This window comes from Ciconia boyciana, chromosome 16 (genome assembly GCF_034638445.1).
Source record: "Ciconia boyciana chromosome 16, ASM3463844v1, whole genome shotgun sequence".
NCBI lineage: Eukaryota > Metazoa > Chordata > Aves > Ciconiiformes > Ciconiidae > Ciconia > Ciconia boyciana.
Genome location: NC_132949.1, coordinates 869,794 through 895,748, shown reverse-complemented (window position 1 = coordinate 895,748; position 25,955 = coordinate 869,794). Strand labels below are relative to the sequence as shown.

General features: G+C 56.4%; 1 protein-coding gene across 5 annotated transcripts in view; it reads left to right on the top strand.

The window, feature by feature from the left end:
• TBC1D16 (TBC1 domain family member 16) overlaps positions 1–8,679 on the top strand; it is a 33,353-nt gene extending 24,674 nt beyond the window's left edge. For 3 of the 5 annotated variants that reach the window (XM_072881244.1, XM_072881240.1, XM_072881241.1), the window contains 7 exons: positions 646–813; positions 1,507–1,655; positions 2,446–2,580; positions 3,690–3,876; positions 5,027–5,206; positions 5,749–5,895; positions 6,435–8,679. In XM_072881244.1, the coding sequence (XP_072737345.1) occupies positions 646–813; positions 1,507–1,655; positions 2,446–2,580; positions 3,690–3,876; positions 5,027–5,206; positions 5,749–5,895; positions 6,435–6,680 (1,212 nt within the window). In that variant the 3' untranslated portion in view covers positions 6,681–8,679. The remainder of the gene's footprint in view (positions 1–645; positions 814–1,506; positions 1,656–2,445; positions 2,581–3,689; positions 3,877–5,026; positions 5,207–5,748; positions 5,896–6,434) is intronic. The other 2 variants (XM_072881242.1, XM_072881243.1) reach the window with 2 other exon arrangements.
• The last annotated feature ends 17,276 nt before the right edge of the window (positions 8,680–25,955 follow it).

Sequence of the window (25,955 nt, the reverse complement as noted above, 5' to 3'; positions counted from 1 at the left end):
CAAGGCATCTTGCCATATTTTGTTCAATCTACATACAAATGTGATAAGAGCTCTTTAATTATCTGTTTAAGATACTGTATGTGCTTATTAGAAACAGTGATTTTTAAATTTCCATCCTTCCCACAGAGCCCCCTGCTGCTTTTCTTATTATGGTCGCATGGGCTCACTTTTTGCATTGAACAACCTTTGATTTTTAAATTAAATGTCAGCTGCAGTCTTGCACTGGGATCATGAGTGCCCTTAGAGAGCCTGGCAGTGCAGTTCCCTGCTTGCCTAACAGCAATCCCTTTGTATATGGCCAATCATATGTAATTTATTGCAGGCATTCCTGGCAGGGTGAAGTTTTGCTGTAAGCAGCATTAATTCAGTTTCAGGTCAGGGATAAGATTGGGGGAGGAATGGAAACAATTTTTTTTTAAGACGAAGCTGTTTTGTGGTACTCAGATTTTTAATTATTCTAATCACTCTTGCTATTGTAATGGTTGGAATTTTAAAAAAAAACCTCCCCAAGTGCAGCGCCTCAGTGCTTAATCCTACGCGAACCATGCAAAAAGGTTTTCCTGCTCTGAAAACTGCTGGGTTTCATACTCTGCTGCTATCTCTGGCTCCTACCTCCAGTTTTTTGTTTTGTTTTCCCCCGTTCAGCAGCTTACTGATGAGAAAACATGTATGCAGTTCTCTATCCGCCGTCCCAAGCTGCCCTCCTCAGAAACCCACCCGGAGGAGAACACGTACAAGCGTCTTGATGTGTCTGCCTGGCTCCATCACCTCAACGAATCCGGACAGGTGGAAGAGGAGTACAAGCTGCAGAAGGTGAGAGGGCTGGCTGCTGCGGTTTCGATCCTTTCTCTCCTGCGCAGAGTGCGAGTCCCCAGGTGGAAGCTGCAAGAGTTTGCTTTCATGCTGGGGGCAAGAACTGGGCGTCGGAGAGTATAAAGACTGGCGTGTAGGGCTTGGCTGGAGGTCTTGCTGGGACTGCAGATGAGTCTGCTGCAGGCAGGATGGTAGAGCATCTCTCTGACCGAGGAGGGCGAGCTGCCCGGCTTCTGCTGCTGGTTGGAATGAGTAAACCAAAGTGTCTGGTGCTAGACGTGTTTGCAAAATGCAGTGTGAACAAATCAGAGAAAGAAAAATTGAGATTGCTGTATGAAATAATGCAGGACTTGTGGGGGAGCACTGGGTCCAGGTCCTGAGAGAGAAGTTTGCAGTGAAATGCAGTGTCTCCAAGATTGGGGATTAAGCCGTGACATGAGAACGACACGTTAATCATAGAGCCTCTCCAGGGGGGGTTATTGACATTGAAATGAGCCCGATTTGTGTCTTGTCTGGGAATAGAAGGCCAGCACTTTCCCTCTAAACATGTGCAAATTGCAGGAGCTTGAATCAAGGCGTCACTTGTCAGGAAAGAACTGCAAAGCCACCAAAGCATAGTAGCGGGCAGTTTCTTGTTGCTGTTTTTGGGAATGTTAAAACTGTACCAGTCATAACTTTTGCTCCTTCTTCCAGGCCATTTTCTTTGGTGGGATTGATATTTCCATCCGTGGGGAGGTGTGGCCCTTCCTGCTGCACTACTACAGCTACGAGTCCACCTCTGAAGAGAGGGAGGCACTGAGACTGCAGAAGAGGAAAGAGTACTTCGAGATCCAGGAGAAAAGGTAACAGACCAGCTTCATCCTCTGCTGCTCATCTCTCCTCAGGCCTGTAATACCGCTGGTGACGTACGGAGTCTGTGCCTCCTTCGCCTCAGGAGAAGCGGATTGGAGTAGAGAAGTGAGAGGGATGGTAAAGGAGGTGTATCAGGCACAGCTGACCTCTTGAGGGTCTGGTGCTAATACCATATAGCTCAACGACTGTCTTACTTGGGGTCTTGAAACAGGCTCGTCAGTACCGCATAGGGAAGCTTATCTCACAGGCAAGACTACAAGCTTAGCGTGCTTGGTTTAGAACACTGAAGGTGAAAACAAGATCTTGTATTTCTTTGTAAATATATCTGGTTGTAAAAATAGGGAAGAAAAAGGGATATCTAATTCGAGGAAGTTATTACTGCAAGAACTGTATGTTGTAAATTAGGTGTGGGTACACTTAAGCCGGAGAGGGACAGTAGTATTATTAATTAGGAGATAATCAAAACAGTGTGGTGGGTTCTGGTGTGCCACCCACAAGGAGCAGTGGAGAGCAGAGTCCGACTGCTTCTGAAGTGGAGTTTATCGCAGAAAACACATGGTATCACCCCATTTATAACCCAGGAGGCTCCTTCTAGTAATCCGTTTGGACAGAAAATCTGCTGTTCTGAACAGACCTGCTTGTCTGTTTTTCAAGTGATGAGACAACTCTGTGCAGGAATTGTTTTTCTCTGAAAACTAAAGCTGAAATAAGGCTTTTTGTTCCTTGTGGCAATCATATTCCTCTCTTGGCAACGCACTCCTGTTGCTGCTCAATTTTCAGGCTTTCGATGACTCCAGATGAACAGAAGGATTTTTGGCGTAAAGTACAGTTCACGGTAGATAAAGATGTTGTGAGGACTGACCGCAGCAACCAGTTCTTTCGAGGGGAGGACAACCCAAATGTGGAAACTATGAGGTGAAGTGTCTGATTCTAGTGTCCTGAACAACGTGTCCTCCTGAATGTATAGAAACCTCGGTAAGCCTCCCGGCCCAGGCTGCCTAGGTCGCTGCCTTGGGAATGCTGAAGAGCACCGTGCATACGGTGACTGGTACCAAGTGACACAAAAAGAAGGACTTCCTCCCCAGTGCTTTCACTGCTGCTTTAGCCATTTACTTCTTGATATACTAACCCTGCTCCCATCACCTAGCTTCCCTGCATACATAGGCACAGAAGAGGTGTGAGCCTTCTGTGGCTATGGGAGGGTCATGGGTGCTGCAGCGGGGTTGTGGGCAGTTGTTGGGGCTGTGGTTCTCCTGATGGGGTCGAGGACAAGCACACCAGAGTCTGCTTCATGGGTGTGTGACTTGTAAATGTGCGCCTACAAAACAGTTGGATTTCGTCTAACAGTATGGCTTGGAGCCTCATCATCTCTCCTTTCCCGTGGGCCCTTCATTTCTGTCCTCTTAGTCTTTTTAAATTCTCATTTTCTTTTTATATTTTGTGTCTGTGTATGCAAAACCTTCTCCTGGAGTTTATTTCACTGGGGCGGGGCTTATCTGTATGTGTTAAAGCCCCTTACAGTAGGGTCGTGTGTCTTTGTGCCTGAGATGAACTGTGTTGCTTGTTCCTACTGCACTGCTGCCAGTGGGCTGGCCTGCAGTTGGAAAACAGGAGCCTAAGGGGTTCTGTTCAAGCCCATTGTCTCAGGCTGCTGCGTGCTGTTCAGAGTTCTTCTTGTCCATCCAGGAGCCTCTTTGGGTTGATGCAAAATGTTGTAATCCTAAGAAATGAGACTTTCAGTTAGGTACAGTGTTAGCGTATCTTTGTTACGCTTCTAGATGTAGTCCTTTTAGGGAAAGCGATTCTGTGGGATGCAACATGCTGTACAGGTGCTCAGAAGTTCACAAGCCTCCGGGTGCAATTGCAAGTGAATCTTTTAGATGGCAGGAATGATCCATTGCTCTTCTGCACTTTGCCTGACTCAGCCTGTGTGGTGGGAGTTGGGGCAGAAGGGAAAGGGCGCTGCGCTCAGCTGTGACGTGCCCTCTCCGAGTCTCACCTCTCCATTTGCATCTCTTCTCCAGGAGGATCTTGCTGAACTATGCAGTATTTAACCCAACAATTGGATACTCCCAGGGGATGTCCGACCTGGTTGCCCCACTCCTGGCAGAGGTCCTAGATGAGTCGGATACTTTCTGGTGCTTTGTAGGATTGATGCAGAACACGATCTTCATCAGCTCACCCCGGGATGAGGATATGGAGAAACAGCTGGTGAGGCTGAATGCTGAGCTCCCTTTAGCCCTGTCTTTACCTTCTCCTCTCCCCAGTCAACACAGAAGAATGCTATAAAGCAGTTTCCTGGGCTGTTGGGTTCCAGCATGCCAAATCACACTCCAAAGCCACAAAATACCTGATGGATAAAATTGATCCTGGGTGATTTGGGCACTCCAGAGGCAGTTATAGCCAATAAATTGTCAGAGTAACGTTACCTTTAGCTATGCTAAAGGGTGCTGATTCAAGGAATCTTTTATGATCAAATGTATTTAGGATGCTGCTCGCTTTGTCTTCGCACTTCTCTCAGGCAGTGAAGACTCACTGGACCATTTTTGTCCTGATTCTGGGGCATTTGGTGTGAATGAGGCAGAAGAGTTGATTGAGCTGCAGTCCTCTTCTTTGTATTTTTTTTTTAAGGTCTTAATATTTTTAATAGATTTTAAAAATTATCTCCAAATGAAAAGCCTTCTATATTGGACAGAGTTTCTTAAAATAAGGTGAACTTGTTTAAAAATGGGAACTTTTTAGGTTTTAATGTGAATGTCAGTTGTTTTCTGGTTAAGATCCTGAAAAATCCATTCTAAACCTGAACAATCCTGTCCAGGTCATGATGGCACCAATTTGAAGTGGTAAACTTGTGGTGGAAACCCCATGGGAGGCTGCCGGTGAGGTGCAGTTAGTTAATGTACAGATTTATGCACTGTAATGTGCCTGTATAGTCAGGCTTTCCAAAATCACTTCCATATTGCTTGGCCTCTACTGAAATGAAATATTGCCAGAGATAGCTATGTCCTTTCTTTTCTCTAGTTTCTACGGCTCTAGCCGCTTTCCTCAGCCTGAATCTCTCCCCTTTTTTCTTTTCACAATGTGGCTGTCATGAGATTTTCTTTTCACCCTCCGTCCTTCCTTGTGAAATAGCTGCCGTGGCCTATAAGCTCTGGCCTTTAATGATAGATCCAAGCGTGCTCCTGGCTGTGCTGTAATAAACAGGCCGTAAAGCTGGAGCTTGTTGCGAGAGAAGAGAACTGTGGCCAGCTCTGCGGGATCCCAGGTCTGGCATGCGGTGGGGGCTCCCCGGGATGGCGGGTGAGGGCGGCGCGGATCCTTGTGCACGAGGCAGTGGCTCAGCTCAGAGCATCTTTTCCAGATGTACCTGCGAGAGCTGCTACGGCTCATGCACCCACGCTTCTACCAGCACCTTGCTTCCTTGGGAGAGGATGGCCTGCAGATGCTTTTCTGTCACCGTTGGATCCTCCTCTGTTTTAAACGTGAATTTCCAGATGCTGAGGCTTTGCGCATGTGGGAAGCGTGCTGGGCTCACTATCAGGTTAGAGAGCTGGAGAGGGGCACAGCGCGCGCTGGGCGGCAGTGTGTCCTTTGCTGAATCCTCACCGTCTCGGCAAGCGTTGCAGAATTTCCTGAAAGGGTCTGAGTAGCAAGGTATCCAAAATAAGTAGGTGTTACAGAGGGTCTATAACTATCAAAGAAGTTTACCTATGTATCAAGGAGGATGGACACCTGCCTCTCCTACTTGAGGATGTCCAGGCTTCAAAAGGAGGTTTTTCAGAAAGTGCTGAACATCCAGTTCTGAAGTTCAGACTTCTCTTACACAGCTGGAAAACATCTTCCCAAAAATCACTAGTGTGCTTTGAAAGCTGTGGTCCAAACCTTGCTGACGTGCTGTAAAGGCAAGAGACTTTGTCTCAGCTGTGATTCAGAATTCACCAATAACTCACTTTCTGAATATCACTTGGCAAAACTGGAAGGAGCACAAAATCTCTGCTGAGGACATGCTTGTGGAGGGTGGGGAGGTTAAGTCAGACCTCTGCCTCCACCTGCTGTACTCCAGCCCCTGTTTTCTCATTGCAGACTGATTATTTCCACCTCTTTATCTGCGTGGCCATCGTGGTGATTTATGGGGATGACGTCATTGAACAACAGCTGGCCACTGACCAGATGCTGCTGCATTTCGGCAACCTGGCTATGCACATGAACGGAGAGCTTGTACTCAGGAAGGTAAATGCCCATGTGTTGATGTGGGCTGAGTCTCAGGTCCAAGAGATGAGTCACAGCGTTGAGAAAATCGGGGACTGATGCTTCATCTTCCACATCTGCTGTATCCCCCTGCTTGTCTGGAGCCTGGCAGGGTAGGATGCTGCTGTTTGCCTGCAAACAAGTTTTGCAGAAATAAGAGGTAGTTGTAGAGTGCTTAGGAGGTAACGGTATGGTTGGGATAACCCTTGCACATACTGAGGGGAAACGGCAGACAGAGCTGTTCGTCTTCGTGCCACGGTCCCCAGTCCATCTCGGGCTGGGAGTGACTGCAGGCCGTGGGATGTGCCGCAGCGTGCGGCAGCTCCTGCGACCTGGCAGCGTCCCCAGTGCCTCGTTTAGCCTTCAGGTTTGTGTTCAGGAGGGATGCTCCTTTGCTGAGGCTTTGACTCTTCTAAGGTCGCTACACGGGAGGAGGGGACGGGAGGCCACGGGCTACCTCTGCTCTCCGTGTTCGTCCTCTGGTGAGGAGCGAATGACCGTTGTCTCTCTCTCCCCTCTAGGCGAGGAGCCTGCTCTATCAGTTCCACCTGTTACCCCGCATCCCCTGCAGCCTGCATGACCTGTGCAAGCTGTGTGGGACAGGAATGTGGGACAGTGGCTTCATCCCCGCTGTGGAGTGCTCTGGCCATCACCCGGAGTCCGAGAGCTGCCCGTATGGGGGACTGGCAGAAGTGTCTTCTCCTAAACCAGGAAGCGAAGGCAAGAGAGGCTTGAAAACACGGGACGTCTTTGCTTTCCGAAAATAGCTGTAGAGGAACAGGGTGTGACAGCGGAAGAGGGAAGGGCAGGAAGGATGTGCATGGAAAAAAATGTAGAAGACAAAAATGGAGGGAGAGCTCGTCAAGACTCCTGAGAAGACTGAAAGGTGGAGAATGGACGAGGAATGAAATCACTCTACAGGGAAAGCAAATTCCGGTGCACTGGTGGTGGAACCTGAACAAAATGCATCAAGCCAGGAACAATGTTTGCACGTGTTTGGATTTAATTTTGTTAGAAACATGAAGCTTTTCTAGGTCTTTACAAGGACTTTTTATTCTGCCTCTGGGATTGGACTGGTTAGCAACCAGAATTTTGTTACTTGCTGATGAGAAATGAGAACACTAAAGAGAGCCAAGTACAACCAGCAGCGTTTGTGGGTCAGGTGGAAGGAGCAGAGCTGTGGCAAGACCGCTCTCTGCGATGTCCCTTCATCCAGAGCATACCACACACGCACTCTCTGCTTCAACCAAAACATGCAGCTTAGTGGCTTCTCTCTAAAGCCATAAAGACCATTTTAATTATAATCTGCCAAAAATAAAACTGCAGACTATTGGGATTGCAGGGAAGGTGTCTGCTTTGTTGGCAAGGAAGAACTGGTCACCTAAAGGTCTTGTCGCTCGCCTTTTCTTTTTTTATGTGGTATACTGGCTGGCATGATTTTTTTTTTCCATTTGTACAGAAAGTGTACAGCCACAGGTCTACAAGCGCTGCTTTTCTGTAGACAGGGTATTTCATAGACACCTTTCAAAGTTTACTTCTATGTGACATTTCAGCAAAGCTGTTTCTTTATGCTGACAGCTACACTTTAGACACTTGTTTATGGAAGTCTGTTGTTTCCAGTATGTTTCCCAATGTGTTTCCTTTGGCTCTCCTCAATTACTGAATATTTACTATCCTTACCTGGCTTTGCCATAGGCTGTAGCACATACACTCCAAGAGGGCTGTAGGCTCTTCAGCTGGTGCCAGTAGTGCACCCTCTTCCCCATCCCAAAGTGAAAATGAAACTTGGTTCGTTGCCATCATTTTTGCTGAGCCCCGTCTCTGATAAGGGTTTCCCTTGAAGTATTTTTGAAAGGCCAGCATGTTTCTCCTCTTGTCTTCTGTAAAATTTGCCAACTAGAAGTGGAGCTGGGGCCTTGAGCACAGCCGTGTTGCCAAATGTCCGTACCAAATTCAGTGGCATCCGAAGGTGTGTCCTGAGCCAGCGTTTGTGCCAAACAGAGCCGGAGGAATAGTTTCCTTGTAAGAAAGAAAAAGGAGACGAGGTGACAGGGGGCTGCACCGGCTTTGCTGCATCCCTCTGCATGGCGTATGAAGTCTTGCAGCCTTTCCTGGTTGTCTTGCTCCCTCTCACTTCAACCACGCTGCTTCTCTTATTCAACTGTGTCTTGGTCTGGCGGGGTGCGAAGTCCGTGCTCACTTTTCAGCTTTGCCTATCAGGCATGTTTGTCCTGTTAACAGCACGTGTGGAAAACCCCGTATCCTTGTGCGTAGTGCTGTGGCGGGTACCTGCATCTGACAAGCAAATTTATCTAAAAATCTTTCTGCAAGGCCTTACCCACAGCCTGTTCCGGAGCCCACGTGCCCCATACCTGCTGGGAAGTGAGGCCGGCAACTGGGATGCTTTGTGTGAAACCCACACAAACCAAGTGAACGCTGCGTTCGTAGGGGGAAGACTTGACCCTATGCAGGCACCACGCCAAAGAGTGGCTGTTGTGTGGCAGAAGGGCAGTTTGGCTCCTGATCTGTGTGCCTTTAATTCAGAGGATGAAAACCTTCCCCTTGATGAGAGCAATGGTGAAACCTACTGCGGTATCGCACACCTCCAAAATAGCCCGGCTTCGAGAGGTACCGAGGCTGCAAGGCTGCAGGTGCGTGCTGGGGTTGTAGGAGGTGACACCTCGCATAAGGGCTGGTGGCCGCTTTGCTGTGAAGCGGGGAGTTCTTCGAGATTTGTGATGTTTCAGTGAATAATAAAAGTTTGTGCGAGGCATTTGTGTGAGACGTTGCTGTACAGGCTGGGTGTTGTACCTTATAGTCGGGGGACAGCACTTGGCCAGACACCGTCCGGTCCTTGAGCCGGTCCTTTTGCATCAGTACAAAGAGACACGCTGGGTGCGGGGCCTGCGTTGCTCTCCCCAGGCTCTGCTGATTTCAGCCTGGGGACGTGTGGCAACGCTCGATATATTCATCTAAGCTCTAAGTGGCGGTGGCTGAATTAGGGTCAGAAAAACCACGTCAGAAAACACCAGAAGCATCTTCCTGCGGAACGGCTCGGTGGCACGCGGGCAGGCACCAGCTCCCCGTGGGGACAGCAGGAGCCGGGCACCGCCTGCTGCCACCTGCCTCCTCGCGCGGGACGGGCATCACCACGAGGCCTTCGCACCACCGTGGCTCATCTGTCAGCGCCAAAGCAGGCGGGTGCCTCCCCGGGAGCGCTGCGCGAGGAGCGGCCGGCACGTGGGCAGCTCTGCCGGGCTCTGCGCGCCGGGCACGGGGCGGGCAGACCCCACCTTGGCTGCTTGCAGCGGGCTGGGCGGCACCAGCAAACACCGACCAGAAGATCCGGAGCTGGTTTTGCTGCAGCAGTCGTTCCCAGCCAGTAAAAGACAATAAGAAGAGATGAAGTAGATAATTTTTAGCATTATTTTTCCACTATTAAAATGTCATTCAGCAGTGTGGAAATCACTCAGGATTTCTTTAGTTGAAGACTCAGCTCTGTGGTTTTCCAGCATGTGGGAAAAGCTGTTTTTTCTCTTTGAAGCGGTGCTCAGCTGCGTGGGAGCGCATCGCCGGGACCAGCGTGCCTGCCGCCCCTCGGCCAGCTCTCCCGTGCCTGCTGTCCCCTGCGGGTCCCACTGCCAGCAGATTTCAGGTGTCTTTCTACAGCAGCAGCCCTTGTGCTCGCCATCGGGAGCTCCCCGAGCTCCTGTCATACGCTGAACTCCACTTTGCAATAGTCAGAGAAATACGGAGACGGAGCTGATAACCCGGCTGCTCCCTGTTTACCAGCAGCGGTCCCAGGTGACTCGATTCCAGTCTCAGCCTGTTCATTAACTCCCAGTGCCATTATTAAATTCACACAGGATATCCACAAACTTCCGAGCTTGTTTTGGGTGGAAGGTGTGTGTGGGGACAGGAAGGTGCGTGGAGCCAACCTGGAGCCCTCTGGCAGCAACAGGGGTAGGGTCAGGAGCAACCTTGGGATTCCTCTGTAGTGAAAGGCAGGCAACAAGTCAAGCATTGGACAGGGCAGCGGGTTTCCGATGTCCTTCTGACCTGTCCCCAGGATCCCTTTTCCTTTGTGACACTCCGCCATCTGAAAAAAAACAAGGAACAAAAAAGAAGCAAGGCTTCTGGCCCTTGCAAAGTAGTAAAGTGGATCCTAGAAACAATGACCCTCATGTGGCTTCTCTCCTGAATCGCTGCCCTGTTCATTGAATTAGCTGCAGCTGAGCAGCCAAAAATAGACCCTTGCAAAGGTAAATAGTCAGCATAAGCCTCTTTAGACTCAGCCTTGAGCTGACACATCCTTCTGCCTCCTGGTGCCGGGGGGAAGGGGAGCAGGGCGAGCAGGAAAAAAAGAAAACTGAGTCCTCGCTCCTGGCAGCGGTAACACTACGCTTCGTAATCCCAGCGGGGAACCCGATCGCCTGCATCTGGAAAGCCAAGGAGACCGGTGTGAGCCACGCAGCCCGACACCTCCCGGCACGGGGACCCGGCCGTGCCAGCCCACATCCCGTCCCGCGATGCCTGGGCTGCTGTTGGGCACGGGGAGAGGGGGGTCCTGCCCCGCGCCGTCCCGGGGCCGGGAGGAGGCAGCCAGCCGCCCACGCGTGGGCGCACGGGAGGGATCGATGAAACGGCTTCGTTTGACCCCGGCATCGAGCGTTAAGCGTGCAGGTGGCCGAGGCCCCTGGAGCGGCGCCGGGCGCGGAGCAGCGATGTTCAGCCAAACCGCTGCTGGAGTCTCCTGCGCTGGGGGAAAATTTGCATTTGTGAACTGGAGCAAAGAGGCAGCTGGGTTAGCTTGGTCTCGCTTCCCGGGTACGGGGTGTGTTTGGACGTGGCTGTTTGGCTGTTGTGTTCAAGGGACGCTGTCTGTCAAATGAAAAATTACAGTTCACAAGAACAAAGAGACTCACCTGAGTTATTACAGGCACCAAAGAATTTAAAACCCAACTTAGCTTGTCCCCCGCGGGCTGGCTGATTAATCCCCATGTCTCTCCGCTTGGGTCATAAAAATAGACCAGTCTGGCCGGCTGTAGTTCATGGTCACATCCCGCTCCAGCGCGCTGGCCCAGCCCTGCCCTGCTTGTGCTCAGCGCTTCAGGGAAGGCTCCGCACGCCTTTCTTCTCTCATTTAAACATTTAGAAACAAAAGGCACGATGAGGTTTCACACCACCTGGGAAGAAAAGCCGAGGCTGGGGGGAGCCCCCAGCAGAAGCCATGCCGGTGGCGCCGGCTTGGACTTGCGGCGGGGCTGTCGGTGACGCTGCGACGAGGAGCTCCCTTGTGAGCGGCCGGGCTGGTGCTGCCCATCCCAGGGCCACCGGAGCACCGGTGGGAAAGCGCCCTCCGGCAGCGCGTGCCGCAGCCCCGTGCCCAGCCCTTTCCCAAACGGAGTCGCACCCCAAAAGCCGCCGGGTCCCCCCCTTTCCCCTCTCCCCATAGGCTGCTCCAGAACCAGGTTGCTGTAACTGCAAGGCTGGAAATTTAGAGGAAGCTCCTTAAATATTTTTGTGGCCAATTTTATTGCAGTCTGTGCTTCAGCCAAGAGCTTCAGCATCATCCAAGTACCCAAAAATCGCTGCTCTTTGAATGGAGTTCATTTCTTCTTCTAGTTATGAAAGGCAACTCTCTCTTAGTTTGAGCTTAAAAAGGGCTTTGAAAAATAGTTCTGCTGTGAAGGTCCGGGCTCCACTGCTTCAAAACCTCTCCAGGTCACAGAGCTGAGCTCTGGCCTCTGGCCTCCCTTCGGGCCGTGCCTGCTGCCCAGCTGAGCTTTTTACCGTGTCCCACATCCCTTGCGGTGGCTGCGTGAGGTCCTGGTTCACTTTCCCCCGCCCCAGACTGAAGTTTTCTAAGGAAAAAGCAGGATCTTTCCAGAGCTTGTCTTCTGCCCACGCCTCGCAGCCGCTGGCCATCGCTGCTGCTCCCGGTCACCATGCCCTGCTGTTGCTTTGGTGGTCTCTGCCTGCGGCTCCCCCTCCCCAGCTGATCTCACCTGGGGCAGAAGGAAGCTGAGCAGGGTGCAAGCGTGATCCCCTGAGGTGTTCCGCCAGGGAATCGGGCTCTTCCTCACATTTCGTAGGGTTTCTGCCTTCAGAAAACAATTTTTAGGCAATTTTGATGCTGTAGCCTGGAACTTGCAGTGGTCAAGTGGTATGTGTGGTACCTTAACTGTTGAAATCTAGTGTCTGAGCGTGCAGCAGGAACTCCGTGACTGCTCATGTCCACAGGGCCAGCCTCAAACGGGTTAAAAAAAGGCCAAAATTTTCAGTTTAAAAATATTTGATCTGCTGAACCTGTCTACAGCCATTTGCTTTGATGTGCCTATAGGACTCCTTTCTGGCAGCACGAGGTCTACAGGACAGCGACTGCCCTCCCCACGCAGCCACGCCGGTTCATCGCAGGGCAAGGGGACGCCGCAGCGGCTGCGGTGGGTGCCAGGGCAGAGCCGGGGCTCACGGCGGGGCAGAGCACCCCGGGGTGCCATGTCGCTCAGCCCTGGGCTCCTCACTGTCTGCCAGCGAGCTAGACACCATTTCTATTTTAAGAACTATCTGAAGATCCCGTGGTTTGGAGAGGCTTCTCCAGCCCGGTTTTGTGAGAGCACATTCACCTGCCAGGCGGAGAGTGGTGTGTGTTTGGATGCTGCTGGTTTTAATAAGAAAATATTTGGGTAATGTTGTCATGAGGCAAGTCTTGGTAATGAACCCAACAGGCTGGTTTGGTTTTGGGGCAAGGTGCTTGAGTGCACCGAGCTCTCGCCTGGGTCACTTGCTGAAGGCGACCTGCTGGGCTTTCCTTGTCGGGGCTGGGTTCCTGGGCTGGGGCAGCAGCCATGGGCCAGCTTCGCTGTCACATCCCTCACCGGTCCTGGGGGGGCAAATGCCACCCTTGTGCTTCAACCCGGGGGTAGTTAGAATAAATGTTATGCTTGAAACTGGTAAAGGGAATACAGCTGATAGAAATAGTCAGTGCTGGCGAATTTCTCCAGAGAGCGGATTTTGGCCCTGGAAGCCTTTGAGCACTCCAGCAGCCGGCCAGGGCTTGGAGAGGGAAGCAGGGGCTACGCCGGGCTCTCGCCCGTGGCGTCAGGACGAGCCGTCCCCAGGGCAGGGACTGGCCCCAGCCCCTTCTCCCTCCCTTGGAAGGCTGGGCTGAGCCCCCAGCCCCTGGGAAGCAGGGGGATCCCTGCCCACCATCTTGGCTTTGGTGGTTTGTTTCCAAACCCATCATTGTCTGCAAGCTGCTGTCATTTAAACTGATGTTCTGCAGCTCACCTTTAAAACAAAGCCCCAGCCGGTCTCATGGGAAGGGAATATCAAAGGGAGTTGGGTTTTTTTCCCTCTATTTCCCCTTGCAAGCTCTCTCTGTTCTGTTCAGCAGGCTGGCATCTCTGCAAATAAATAAATAAATGTACCACTGCACCATGGTGCAGCGGTACAAAAAGCAGAAAACCAAAGCGAAATCAAAATGCATCCTCCTGTTAAAGTCCCTGGGGCCATCCCCAGGGCCACAACATATAAGCGTGAACACCCAGGTTAGGATTTGTTTTCACACTGGGACCTGCTGCACCCCGTTGTTGCTCTGGCTGCACCACGAAATGCCCTCCTGTGTTTTGCTGGACTCGGCGGGTTGGAGATGCACCCCAACGAGATAATAGCAACTCTACTACAAGTGCATTTTTTAAGCAGAATTAACCAAGCGGCTGTCCTTGTGCGAGGTCTTCTCGACAAAGGAAAATTGCCATTAAGGGACTCGGGTCTGTCTGGAGCCCGGCTGGATGCACGGAGCCGTCCCTGTCTCCTGGGGCCCCCAGCTGACCCAGTGACGCCAGGCATGCTCCAAAAACACCGGAGCGAGCATGGTGACAGCTCAGGCAATCCAGTAAAAGGGACCTGGTGTCAGCTGGCACTTTTATTGGTGCTTTTTGCCAACTGGAAGACATTTTCCAGCCACCCCTGACCTTCCACCATGCCCAGATACACCGGGTCCCTCCGAATTCAGCCAGCTGCAAGTTCAGTCCCTGCCAAAGCTCCTGCTTCGTGTGGCAAAGCAGCAGCAGGGACCTGGAGAAGGAGCAGCCTAAAGACTCTTCCTGGGATTTTTGATTTTGTTTGGCTTGGGTTTGTCTTTCAGGAACCACAAACAAGTTAAGCTGCTTCTGTCTGCGGCTGGTGTTTGACTAACCTTGGCGGTGGCAGAGGCGGCTGGGGAGGTGGCTCAGCCGCCGTGGCTGGGCGGTGGGCGTCCACCAAAGTCCTCTGCTCTCCGGAGGTTTCTCAGGTGCCTTCACGTGTTGGAGAGGTCAGCGTCCCGCAGAGACACGCAGGGCTGGGGAGGGGGTTTGCTGTGTCCTGCCTGTGCTGAGCCAAGATTGTATCTTGCCTTTCACAGGCTTATGCAACGCAGAAAAATAGTCTAAAAAATCTAAAATCTAAACCGACCGTCCCAGGAGCAGCGCTAGGAAGAGCCCCGCTGAGCCCTGCTGCCGTCCCACAGCACCCGCTCTCACTGCTGGTCTCCTCCCCACCCTGGCTGAGCCCCGGCGGAGCTGCTGGCTCTTCGGCGTGCGAGTTGGTGTTTATACACAACATACACAACAGGCCTCCCCTGGCTTCTGCTCCTGCAATACCTCCAGCTCTTCCCGGCTCCTGGGGGGAGGCAGAGCAGTGTTGCTGAAACACCTGGAGATCCTGCAAACAGCTCCTTGCGCAACGTGGAGCCTGGGCCGTATGGGCGACCAGGCTCCCAACGCGTGCGTCCCCCCTCGAGACTCGGCCCCACCAGCTGCCAGCCCCAGCGACCCCACTTTGTCCAGGGACCACAACCCACTGTGGGCACAGCCCTCGAATCCTGTCCCTTGGCCACCACGATGCTCTTCACAAGCCCCAAAACAGCCTGTCCCAGCCAGCCCGCACGCTCGGGGCTCTGCAGCGGCGATGCTGGCCAGGTCTGCAGCCACTTGCATTTCCACAGCTCTTTCCTCCTGCGCTTCGAGGCATGCCAGGGATGCTAAAGCCACCATCCCCTCCAAAGCCCAGCAGCCTCCCGTCAGCACCAAGCCACCCTTCCCTCCGGCTCGCTGCACCCCGGGGTGCAGGGGAGGCACGGGGGGCCCTGCCGGAGCCCAGGTGTTGTGGGGACACGGCAAAGACCCCGGCAGAGTGATCCCAACCCCCAGTGTGACCCCGAGCCCTCGGCACCGGGCAGAGCCCATGCTGCGGATGAAGGCAGAGAAGCCTTTGGCACTGCTCGTGCTGGGGAGCAAGGGCACCCGCCGGGAGGGCTGCCTGGCCCTAATCGGCTCCAGCAGCCAGGTCCCGGTTCCAGGAACCCAATTCCCACATATTGCACAGGAGGGTGGGCACTGAAAAACTTCCAGCGGTGACTGGGAACCCTGGAAACAGCCCAAACACCAGCTGGCCTTTAGGCCTTCTGCCAAGGTGATAAATCTGCCCCAACGCCGGCGCTGCAGCAGCGAGCCCTGGGAAGGTGCTCGGTGAGCAGCAGCCGCCGCGCTGCTGGCTCTCCCCAGGGATCGGGGCCAGCGGGGAGAGCTCGCCCCGGCCCCCGGCACAGCCCCGCACCACGGCAGCACCCAGCCCCGGCTCGGGTCGGCAGCACCGCCGAGGGTGTGCAGGGATGTGGTACGGGCGGGACCAGGCTGGGAAAGAGGTGCCACACAGAGGCTGCAGGAGAGCTGGCACCAAGCAGGGCGCAGAGCAGCTTCCCCAAGCTGGAAAATGCTGCGTCCCCTCCCGCAGGCGTGTGGGAAGCGGGTCAGGCCCAGCTGCCGCAGCCAGCCTGCAGCCAGAGGGTCACAGCCACCGTGATGCAAGCTCCAAGAAGCCTGCGTGCTCAGCCGTGTCTCCTCGCAGCGCAGCTGCTGGGAGGAAAGGGTTAAAGAGCTGCCAGAGCAGGGAATGAGACCAGGGAATTCAGCTGCTGACGCAGGTAGGAGATCTGCAGGCGAAGCATCCCTGTACAGACACAGCAGAGTCACCGTCACCTCTCTGCTGTGCTTCTTCGGAGCTCCCCCTGCGAGCAGGAGCAGCACACAAGGAGCGGGCGACCGACTCGGCTCCGCGCAGGGAGCAGACTGGGGGCCCTCCCTGGGCTGCCACCCCACACGGCACTGCCCTGGTCGCCCAGGACCATCCCGGGGTGCCCACCCCTCTCCTTGCTGCCACGAACACGGCCTGACGCAGCCCTTCTCCTGCAAATTGCCGCTGGAAGGATGCTCCGTGGCACCTGGATGCTCACGGGCATCATGGAGGTGCGGGGCAGAGCCGAGCCGGAGCCCTGCCAGGAGGGTGGGCACCGCGGGGCAGCTGATGAGGGTCTGCACGTGCTGACCTTTCTGTTCTTGAAAAATCACTCATCAGCCGTTTGGGTAATAAAAACTCAGAACAAGCAAGGCTGAAATTGGTGACACAGGAAGAAATGGCCAGTGGAGACTTGGTGCTCCTGGGGCTGTTCCCCTGCACGGGATGGGACGGGATGGAATGGGATGAGGGGGCCCATGGGAGCCCATCACTGGTTTCTCCTGGGCTTCACAGGCAACACACATGAGATGAAGTGCTTCTGCCATGGCTGGCCAGGGGGAAGCAACGAGAGGAGAAGGGGGAGCTGGGAGGGTATACAGCCCCGCAGAAAGCAGGGGGCAGAGAGGACACGGCCCCCAGGCCCACGCAAACGGCTGGAGCAAGCCCAGAGCTTGCCAGAGCTGGGACGGCCCCAGAGCCCTGCGGGGATGGGGAGGTTCCCCCGAAACAGGGGCCGTTTCCCTTGCAGGTGCACCGCCACCGGCGTATGGGTTCTGCCGCGCCGTCCTGCCGGAGGACGGGGCAGCGGCTGATGCGGGGCCGTGGACCCGGCGTTACTGGGGCGCCTGCACATCAGGCTCAGGGCTCTGGAGAGCAGAACTCAGCAAGGGGCTGTTTGCACCGAGCCCCTGCCAAGGCCACGTGTGCTGCCCCTCCAGGAGCCAGCTGTGAAGTCAGGCCCGATGGAAATATAATGGGATAATCGATGGCCCATTGTTGCTGGGCTTAATTTAGCCGTTCAGGCAGGGGATGAAGAGTGTGAGCGTACGTAAGCAGAAGCCAAGGCGAGAGATGAATCAGCCCCGTGTCCTCTGTAGCACGGGGCTGAGCGGGCGCAGGCAGTGGGTCCACCTGCACCTGCCGGCCCCGGGGCTGCAGCCCCCAGACCCCTGCGGCAGCCGCGCGTGGGGCGCGGGGAAGTGCCGTTAACAGGGATTTACTTTGCTTTGTGCAATGCCAGGTCTAAAATGGCTGCAGCTGGGCTTAGTGTTACATGCCTGCACTGCCAAAACCCCCTTGCAAGCTGCAGCAGGGGCAAGGGAGCTGCCGGGTGTGCTGGGACGGGGGCCTGAGCTGAGCACCGGGGGCACGGCTCAGGAAGGACACGGCTGCCACCACAGCCCTTCCCAGCCGCTGCCCGGGAGCACCGGCAGTGCTGTCCCAGAAGAGTCTTCCAGCCTTTGCCCAACCCAACTCAAAAGGCCCCAATAAATGGCATTCGGGGAGAGTGCCCCCACCCCGTCCCCCTCGCCAGCTGGAAGCACGGCCGGATGCACGGCCCCAGCTTTCCAGCCTTCACACCTTGCCCTGCTGCTCGGCAGTGCCCACCCCGATACCTGGGAAATCGCCCTTCCTTCTCACTGTTTATCTTCCTCGCATTCCTCCAGGCTGGCTCACACCCCACCCTGGCCGGGCAGCGCTGCGGCACATTTGGGCTTTCCTCATAAATTAGTCACTGTTCTGTGATGGGTCTGTTATCTGCCCATCTCTGCTGTTCTCTCCAGGCTTTGATCAGTGTTTCAATCCCTGCCAGTAAGGACGTCCCTGGGGTCAGCTGGAGCAAGCCCCCGGAGGGAATGAGTCCTCCAGCATCACCCCAAAATCTCACTGCCTCCACTTTTTTCCCCATTACTGCCCTCCAGAGCTGGCTGGTTTGATTGCATTTACTGCACATCTGCTAGACCTCAGCTTACTGAACACCTCCCAGCTCTGGTCCTCAGCTTGTGCTACAGAAGGTCCTGCGTCAGCTCAGTTCAGCCAAAACACTTGCATGCAGTTCACCACCACCAGATCTGCCACCCCGATGCGTAATGAGCTCTCGAGCTTGCTGCTCCTTCCCCTCTGCCTCAGCTCCTGCCCCATCATCTCCCCTTCGAGGTGCCTCCAAGCCCGAGCATCCCCCGGGATGGATTAGTAGTGTGCCTTCAGCCTGGATTTCATTTCCGTGCTTTCAGCCCATGCCAGTCTCTCCTGTTCCCTCCGATTCCCATGTCTTGGCATCTGCAACACCTCCTGAGTCAGTCTCAGCTGCAAACGCCCTCCCTGTGCCATGGACCGCCACTGCCACCCCATGAAGGACGACGTTAGATAAGAGCAGACCTGGTTCCCCAGCCCTGGGGAGGGCACTTGGGACTAAGTCAGCGAGCCCCTTCCCAGAGCTGTGTGACCGGCCGGGGCACGGCTGCGGCTCTGGCCGTGCCCATGCAGGACCAGCCGGACACGCTCCCCAGCACCCTGGGCACCTGTGGGTGCTGGGGTGCGGGCCTGCCCATGGGGACAGGGGCTGCCTGGCCCTTTCCCGGGGCCAGCGGGGCACAGGCTGTTCTGCAGGGCAGCAACAGGCTGGGGGAGGCCCAGAGCATCCCCTCCATGGGGCGGCCCCACAGCCCCGGGAGCATCCCCTCCATGGGGTGGCCCCACAGCCCCGGGAGCAGCCCTGGCCCCCAGCCCCAATTCCCAGCGGCAGCTCCCCGGGACGCCCCCAGCGCGGTGGCCCCGATGCCGTGGGCCCCGTGCCAGCGCCCTCCCCACGCTGCCTTTTATGGCCCTGCTGCAGCCGCAGCCCAAACATGGAGTGCGGGAACGGCGGAGCTGGGAGCCTCGCTGGGGCTGGCGTGACGGCGCTGAGGGCTGCCCCGCATGGCCCCCAGCCTGGGTGGCCGCGCTCGGGGAGCTGGGGCTGAGCGGCAAAGTGCCCCGCGTCGGCAGCACCCCGCTTACCTGGGGGCTCCCCAAGCACCCTGCAGCTCTGCATCCCTGTCCCTCTGCCCCACGCAGCCCCCATCCCTGCCCCACGCAGCCCCCATCCCTGCCTCGGACAGCCCTGCATCCCTGCCTCGTGCTCCACCCCGTGCCAGTCTGCCGCTGTGCACAGCGTCACTTCGCACCTCCCCGTCCCCACCGAGCCGCACGGTCCCTGCAGCCCTGCCGCCCTGCCGTGCCCCAGACCAGCGCGGCGCGGCTTGCACCAAGCCGGGGCAGAGACACGGTCCCGGTTTTGCTCGCAGCGCTGCGGAGAAAGGAGCTGCCATCGCCCAGAGAGACGAGGGCCCGACGGGCACCGCCAGCCCTGGGAACCCTCCTCCCGCCTGGTACCCGGGCAGGGCTCGCGGGGAGCCTGCGGCCAGGCGAGTTGGGCTCCCCGTCGGAGGAAAGGGTGTGCCCCGCCGAGCAACACGGGGTGTGTCAGAAACCAAATGACTCGACTGTCCCCGCGGTGTCACCCCCCGAGAGCAGGCTCCTGCCTGCTGACTTGCTGCCTGTCACCACGGGGCTCCAGCAGCTCCTCACCTCCGTTTCAGACCCAGCCAGGCTTGAGCTGAGCCCGGGCTCCACCACGGGTCATCACAGGCTGGGACACACGTGAGACCTCACCGGTCAGCGCTGGCCGTGCCGGGGACCCAGGAAACTCAGCGTGGGCTCAGCGTGGATGTTGGGGCAGAAAAGGGAGAGGAAGCGGGAGCAGGGCGGCTGGGCAAGGCTGCTGCAAGGGGGAGTCTGGGACTGAGCACTGGGCTGTACCTGGGCTCCGGCTGTCCCCTCCAGCGTGAGCCACGCGAGGAGCCGGCATTTGCTGTATTTCCTGGCTGCCGGCAGTAAATCCTCGGGGACTAGGACAGTGGCTGTGTTTTTAATGACAGAGCTCCATGAATCAGCGTTGCAGTCGTCCGCGCACCCTGCGATCCCGTCTGCCTGGGCAGAACATCGGCATCGTCAAAGCCCCCGGACCCAGGCTGAAGCCGCAGCCCTTCCCTGGGCTAACACTCACCTGTCTCCCCTGTGCCCTCACACAGGGCCCTGCTGCTCTTTGCTGGTCAAAGTGGCAAAGCCGCTTTGGTTGCCTCATTTCTCAGATTTTCCTGACTCTTCCCGGCTGCTGGAAGCCTGAGGCTGCCCAGCCGCCAGAGAGGCCGGTGTCGGGGGTTTATCCCAGCGAGCGATCAAGCAGGGGAGTGACGCAGCCCTGACCGCAGCCTGCGCTGCCAACCTGGGAGGATGCTCCTCCGGGCTGGGGGAGCTCCTTAATCCATCGCAGGGAACCCAGATCCAACAGCTGGAACTCGAAATTGTCCCTGTTGTGACTAGAAACAGAGAGCATGTTTCCACCAAGAGCTCTCGACCTCTTCCACTGGGCTGGTGGAGCTCCCCACTGCACAGAGTTCCTCTGTGAAGGTCCGTGGTCAGCCTAAAAACCGCTCTGCTGCTCAGCTGGCGGCTGGGGACCGGCACCCCTGGGTGATGGGCTGTGCGGAGTGGGGGGGAGGGAGCGCAGTGTTCCCTTGGGTCCTTGGCACATGGCTCCCCAGGCACCACGGGGATGTTTTGGTGCTGGCTTGGGCTGCCCCAGCACGTGGGGTGCCCTCGGACAGCGCCGGTGACGTGGAGCCAGCGTGCAACGAGAGCTGTCCCGAACGGCGTCCCACATGTCCCCATCCCGGGCTCGCCCCAGCCCCGCCGTGCGAGCGTGGGTGAACGGACCCTCACATGCATCCCAGAGACTGCAGCAACCGCAAGGGGCAAAATCCAGGAGACCCCTGGAGCGGGGAAATGCACTTGGGGTGAAGTTCAACCCCCCCTCCCTGGACAAGGCCATCCTGCCCATCCTAGGAGTGCTGGCGCTGCTGGCCCTGGCAAGGGGCATGCCGGAGGGTCTCCCGGGCCAGGGCGGCTGCAGGAGAGCCGCAGAGCTGGTGCACGTGTTGAGGAGCAAAGGAGCGAGCCCAGGAAGCGAAGCATCTCTCATGCTGCCTGAGAGACAGCTGGAGTTCCCAGAACCTGCTCAGCATCCCCAGGGGAAACCAGACAGCGAGTGGCAGCCTAAAAATAGCTGCCCAGGGCACACGCGCTCGCCCGAGAGAAGGGGAAGTGAAAAGGGAGATGGTCTGCAGCTTTCCAAGGAACAGCCCCCAGCCCAGCCATGGCCCCGCTCAGCCTCACACGAGGTCGACCTCTCCATCCTTCTGAGGGACAGCAGCTCTGTCCCTTCGCCTGCTAACTGCTCTCCTGGGACATGCCAAGGTCTCCCCTTGCCACAGCCAGATCGCTTGCTGCCGTTTTCCCATGGGTGACTCTCAGCACTGCAGGGTGGCCGGTGCTGGGCACCTTTCACAGCACTGCTGCTGCTGCTGCCCGGACGCTGCCGGTAACCCCTGCCAGCCATGCTGGGCTCCTCTCCTCCAGCCCGGGAAGATTCTGGCTCAGGTGAAAACAGTGCATCCCATTTGTGAGACTCTTTGTGCTTGTGCCATCCCGGCAGCTCATCCTGGGGACACGGTGCCCGGAGGGGCCCAACCTTCCCACGCAGCTGCCATCCCTCTGCTGAGAAGACATCGTTCCCTTTAAAATATCCCAGTGAACGACAAGCAAAAGGAGAGGACTCAGTGGAGAGGTTTCCCTTGCCCAGAGAGGTCCTTGATGGGGGGGTTTCTCAGGCTGCAGGACTCTCTGGACAGGAGCGCCCTGCTCTCACCACGCTGCTTTGCCACTCTCCCACGTGTGAGTTGCAAAGTCTTTCCTGCAGCACCTTCACCTGAACATGCAGCACGAAAAAACAACCAGGGGTCAGGCACTGGCACCCGCAGAGCCCAGGACAATGTCACTACGGGGCCAGGGCCGCTCTGCCAGGCAGGAGCAGTGCAGGATCCCAGGAGTCCAATTTGAGTCCCTTAGCAAATACTTGGCTCTATATAACCAAATACAGGTAGTCCAAGGAGGGGCAGAGGTTGGAGGAGCCAGTTTAACCAGTCAGCGACCAGTCTGCGTCTCCCCAGTAGCGCTCACCCAGCTCCTGCGTGGCTGTTTCCAGCCGCCTAAACCTGGCGTTGAGCTGGTGCACCCGCAGCAGCGGCCGGCTGGGAGCCCAGCGCCTGCTCTGCCCTGTTTAACGCACGTGCAATGGACTTGCAGATTATTAACCCTTTGGTTTAAGGAATTTATATGCTGTGCAAATTGCATCCAGGCCCAGGGCTGAGCTTTCTGCAGCGGCAGAGTGACCCACACCGGGTGCGGGTGCTGAAGCCCCGCAGGTGGGCAGGAGCAGGGGCACGGAGCAGAGCCCCACGCTGCGTGAGGCATGGCCGGCGGCTGCCTTGGGAGGGGATTGAGGCCATTGACCCTCCGGGTTTCTGCCCTGCGAATACAGATGGGCTCCCACCCTGAGGCAAACATGCACACTTCCTAATGGGTTTAAATGCAGTTCGACTGGGGTTGGACTAAGCAGCTTTATAGCAGAGAGCTCTCTGGTGACAGTGTAACGCACGGAGGGCGGACAGCACGCCCAGTAAATCTTTTCAAAACCTTTGAAAACATAAATACTTGGTGTAATCCGCTGAGAGGATAAAGTGTCAGGGCAGTCACTGCGTTGGTGAAATCGTCTTGCAATCAGCCGTGGGCTCCAGCTCAACCTGCCGAGGCGATGCTCGCAGAGCGGGGCGGGCGGAAGGAAGCCGGCCGGCGCCTCGAGGCAGGCAGCCGGAGGGAAGGGCTGCTGGGGAGCTGCGCCGCTGCCTCGGCTCAGGTGCAGGGAGGATGGAAACTGCCTGACCACAGAGCCGCGCACGCTTCCTCCCTCTGCCTGCATGCAGCAGTGGCGTGCACGCAGGCGAGACTCCCCGGCCTCGCTGCTTGGGCGTGAACCAGCAGCGCCCTTTCGAAACCGAGACGCCTCTGTCAAACACTGCACTTTGTGGGTGCTGGACGCCAGCGATGGATCTGCCAGAGGGGAGAAGCGCAGGGGCCGTAGCCCCTCGCTCCTGCGCAGCAGCACTCGGTCGAGTTGTGGCTGCCCGGTCTCCCCATCCATGGCGCGGCTGCTGATTCATCCCAGCAGCTCCCAGCTCACTCCCGAGGGAACCACATGCCCGGAGCGGGGATCCCGTAGCCATTCGTGTAAGGAGAGACCCAAGAGCACAGCCCCGAACCGACCCGCTGCACAGCCACAACGCCGTGTGCTGGCTGCTCTGTGGGAGCTGCAGCTTGCGGTGCCACCAGCCAGGACCCCGCAGCCCTGGGGACACCGAAGGGCCGCCGGCTGTTTTGCAGCCCCCAGAGCTGCAGAGTCCCAGGGTCCCCATCACTGTCTCTGTGGGCGGTCAGCACCTCCGCAATCCTCACCGCAGCTCAGCCCAGGGCTCAGCTCTGCTGCGCTCGGGAAGGGACGGGCAATTTGCCACGACCACCAGCGCTGTGCCCATGTGCCAGCCTCCGCCGTGTGCCATTCCCAGACCATGAGGCGGGATGTGTGCTGACAAGGCCCTCGCCTGCTCCTCTTCCTGCAGCTCCCTGAGCTATCCCAGCCCAAACCAGTAATTATGACTTCTGTCTATGGGCAATTACCGATCCCATCGCCGCGCTGCCCGGGGAGGGGAGGCCGGGGTGACAGTCAGGATCAGAGCCACATGGTGTCTAATCGCTCTGCCAGAGGAACTGGTCCTGGCAGCGGGCGAGAGCCAGAGCCATGGCTCGGCAGTGCTGGGTGCTGCACAAACGCCACCGGGCAGCCGTGGGAGCAGAGCCCCTGCATGGTGCAGAGCACAGAGGTAAAAGCTCTGCTGCTGGGAGCCCGCATGGCACCCGCAGCACAGGTCCTGGCACGGGAGGGCTGCAGCTTCCTCCGCTTCCCTTTCTCTCCCTCCTCCCCATGCCCCATATGGTGGGAGCAGCTCTCCACGGGGCCAGTCACCCTGCCCTTCCCAGGCGGCTCACGGCAGCACCTGGGTGCAGGCGCATTCTCCTCAACTGGAATCTTAGCAAATCAATCCATCCATCAATCAATCTCTGCACTTAAATAGCTTGGCATGACCAGTTCAGCTTCCTCTGCAGCTGGGGAAGGCCTTACGGATGCTTGTCCCTCCCAGGAAGAGTTGCTCGCGTGGGTGGGAGCCGGGCTGCACCTCAGGGTGCGCTGGGCTCGCTGTGCCCCAGGAAGCCTGGCTGAAGCCCTTTCTCCTGGGGCTTAGCCCAGCTCCTGCACAAGAGGGAGATGTGGCACCAAGCGCGTGGAGGCCCGGTGGGGAGGGACGGGCATGGGGCCGTCCCCGCTCTGGGGGGACGAGCGCGTGGGTCAGAGGAGCAGCCCGGTGTGGGGTGAGCAGAGGCCGGCGCTGGCATCCCCGTGGGTGTGGGCAGACCAAGCTGGCTTTGCAGCCACGTGAGGTGGAGGAATCAGGTTTTGCTCCATATGGCAATTGCAGCAATGTGTATTATTGCTGAAGTTCAGGTGGTGGTTTATCTCCTGAGGATGTTTTTGGGACTGGTTTCCCCTGTGTTTAACGTTCTTTGAAAGGTGATGCTTTTAAAAGAAACTTCAGGCAGAGCTGCTCCAATCTTCTTTGAGTTTGATTACTGAAATGTCAAGATAATGCTTTTGTGTTTTGAAACCACAGCCTTTCCAGCAAAGCGGTCTCCCTGGCTGCCCATAGAGAGCTGGAGCGACCTGAGAAGCTCCCGCTGAAATGCTTCCCTGGAAGCTCTGGTTAACTGTCCGGCAGCGCAGCTGCATCACCCGCCCTTATCCTGCCATCAGACCGTGCGGGGCAAACCCCCGTGCCCCATGACTCCTTTGCGTGGTCAAGATTTTGTTTGTACTAGATACAAATCTTAGATTCTCTTCTTGTAAAGAGATAAGGGCCCTCCCAGAGGTATGTGCTTTGACTCATTTTATTAGGAGCAGTTTGGTGGTTTTGCTCATTAAAGAGCGCCATGGGAGGCCAGGCTTCTGTTTGCTGTGATGGTGGAAGTACCTGCCTGGAGGCTTTCGTCCTTGTACCTTTGGTGTGAAATGAGCTGCAGCTTCTCAGCCTGGCTCCTAAGAAAGAGGGAATTTCTTGCTTTCCTCTTGAGTGTGTTGGAGAGTCACGTGGGGGAAAAGCCCTCTGGAAGCCCTGGGAAGCCACAGAGGATAATTTCTTCCCAGTGCCTCCATAGATGGCATTTCCAAACCACCACCCTCATCACCACCCCAACCTGCTCTCCTCAGCAAGACATCCTGGAGCCTCCAACTTTCTCACGCTCTCCACAGCGGGTGCCGGGCAGGTGGCAGGGTAGCTCCCATCCACCTGGAGAATGGAGAGAGGAGAGGAAATGGCCGAGCCACCTCTAGGCTGTTATGCCTGGGCCAGGGCCAGCCGGAGCCATCCCGGCTCCTGGCCCCTGTGCAGGACTCCAGTGTTGCCTGTGTGGCTTTTGTTGCAGAGGAACCTTTGTTCAATATGTTTTACTTGGGGTTTTGTGTCCAAAATTAAATCTGACTCCAGTAGCTTCTTGTTTGATTTTGTGGAGTGGCTCGAAAGTTGAGCTGTCTGGGGCTTGCAGTGTGTTGGCACTGTTTATTTTTTGATGGAAGTTTCTGTGATTCCAGTGGATGGAGAAGATTGGAAAAGCTTGCACAAAACATCTCAATCCTTTCACAACTCGCTGGGCAGCTGAGCAGCTCCTTGCTGCTGCCACCAGCGGATTGCAGCCTTGCTGGGAGACACATGCGCAGACCCATTTCTGATGGAGAAAATCTCATAATTACACTCAGCTGCCAAGGAACAGCATCAGCTTAAGTGATAAGAGGAGGAAGAGAGCTCTGAGCACAGCCCTCTCCAGGGCTGCTCGAGGGGCCGAGGGGGACGGCAGAGAAGGTGCAGGGCAGGACGAGGCAGATGACGTGCACCAGGCTCCCTGCGGTGTGCAGGGGAAGGGATTCCCATCTCCCTCTG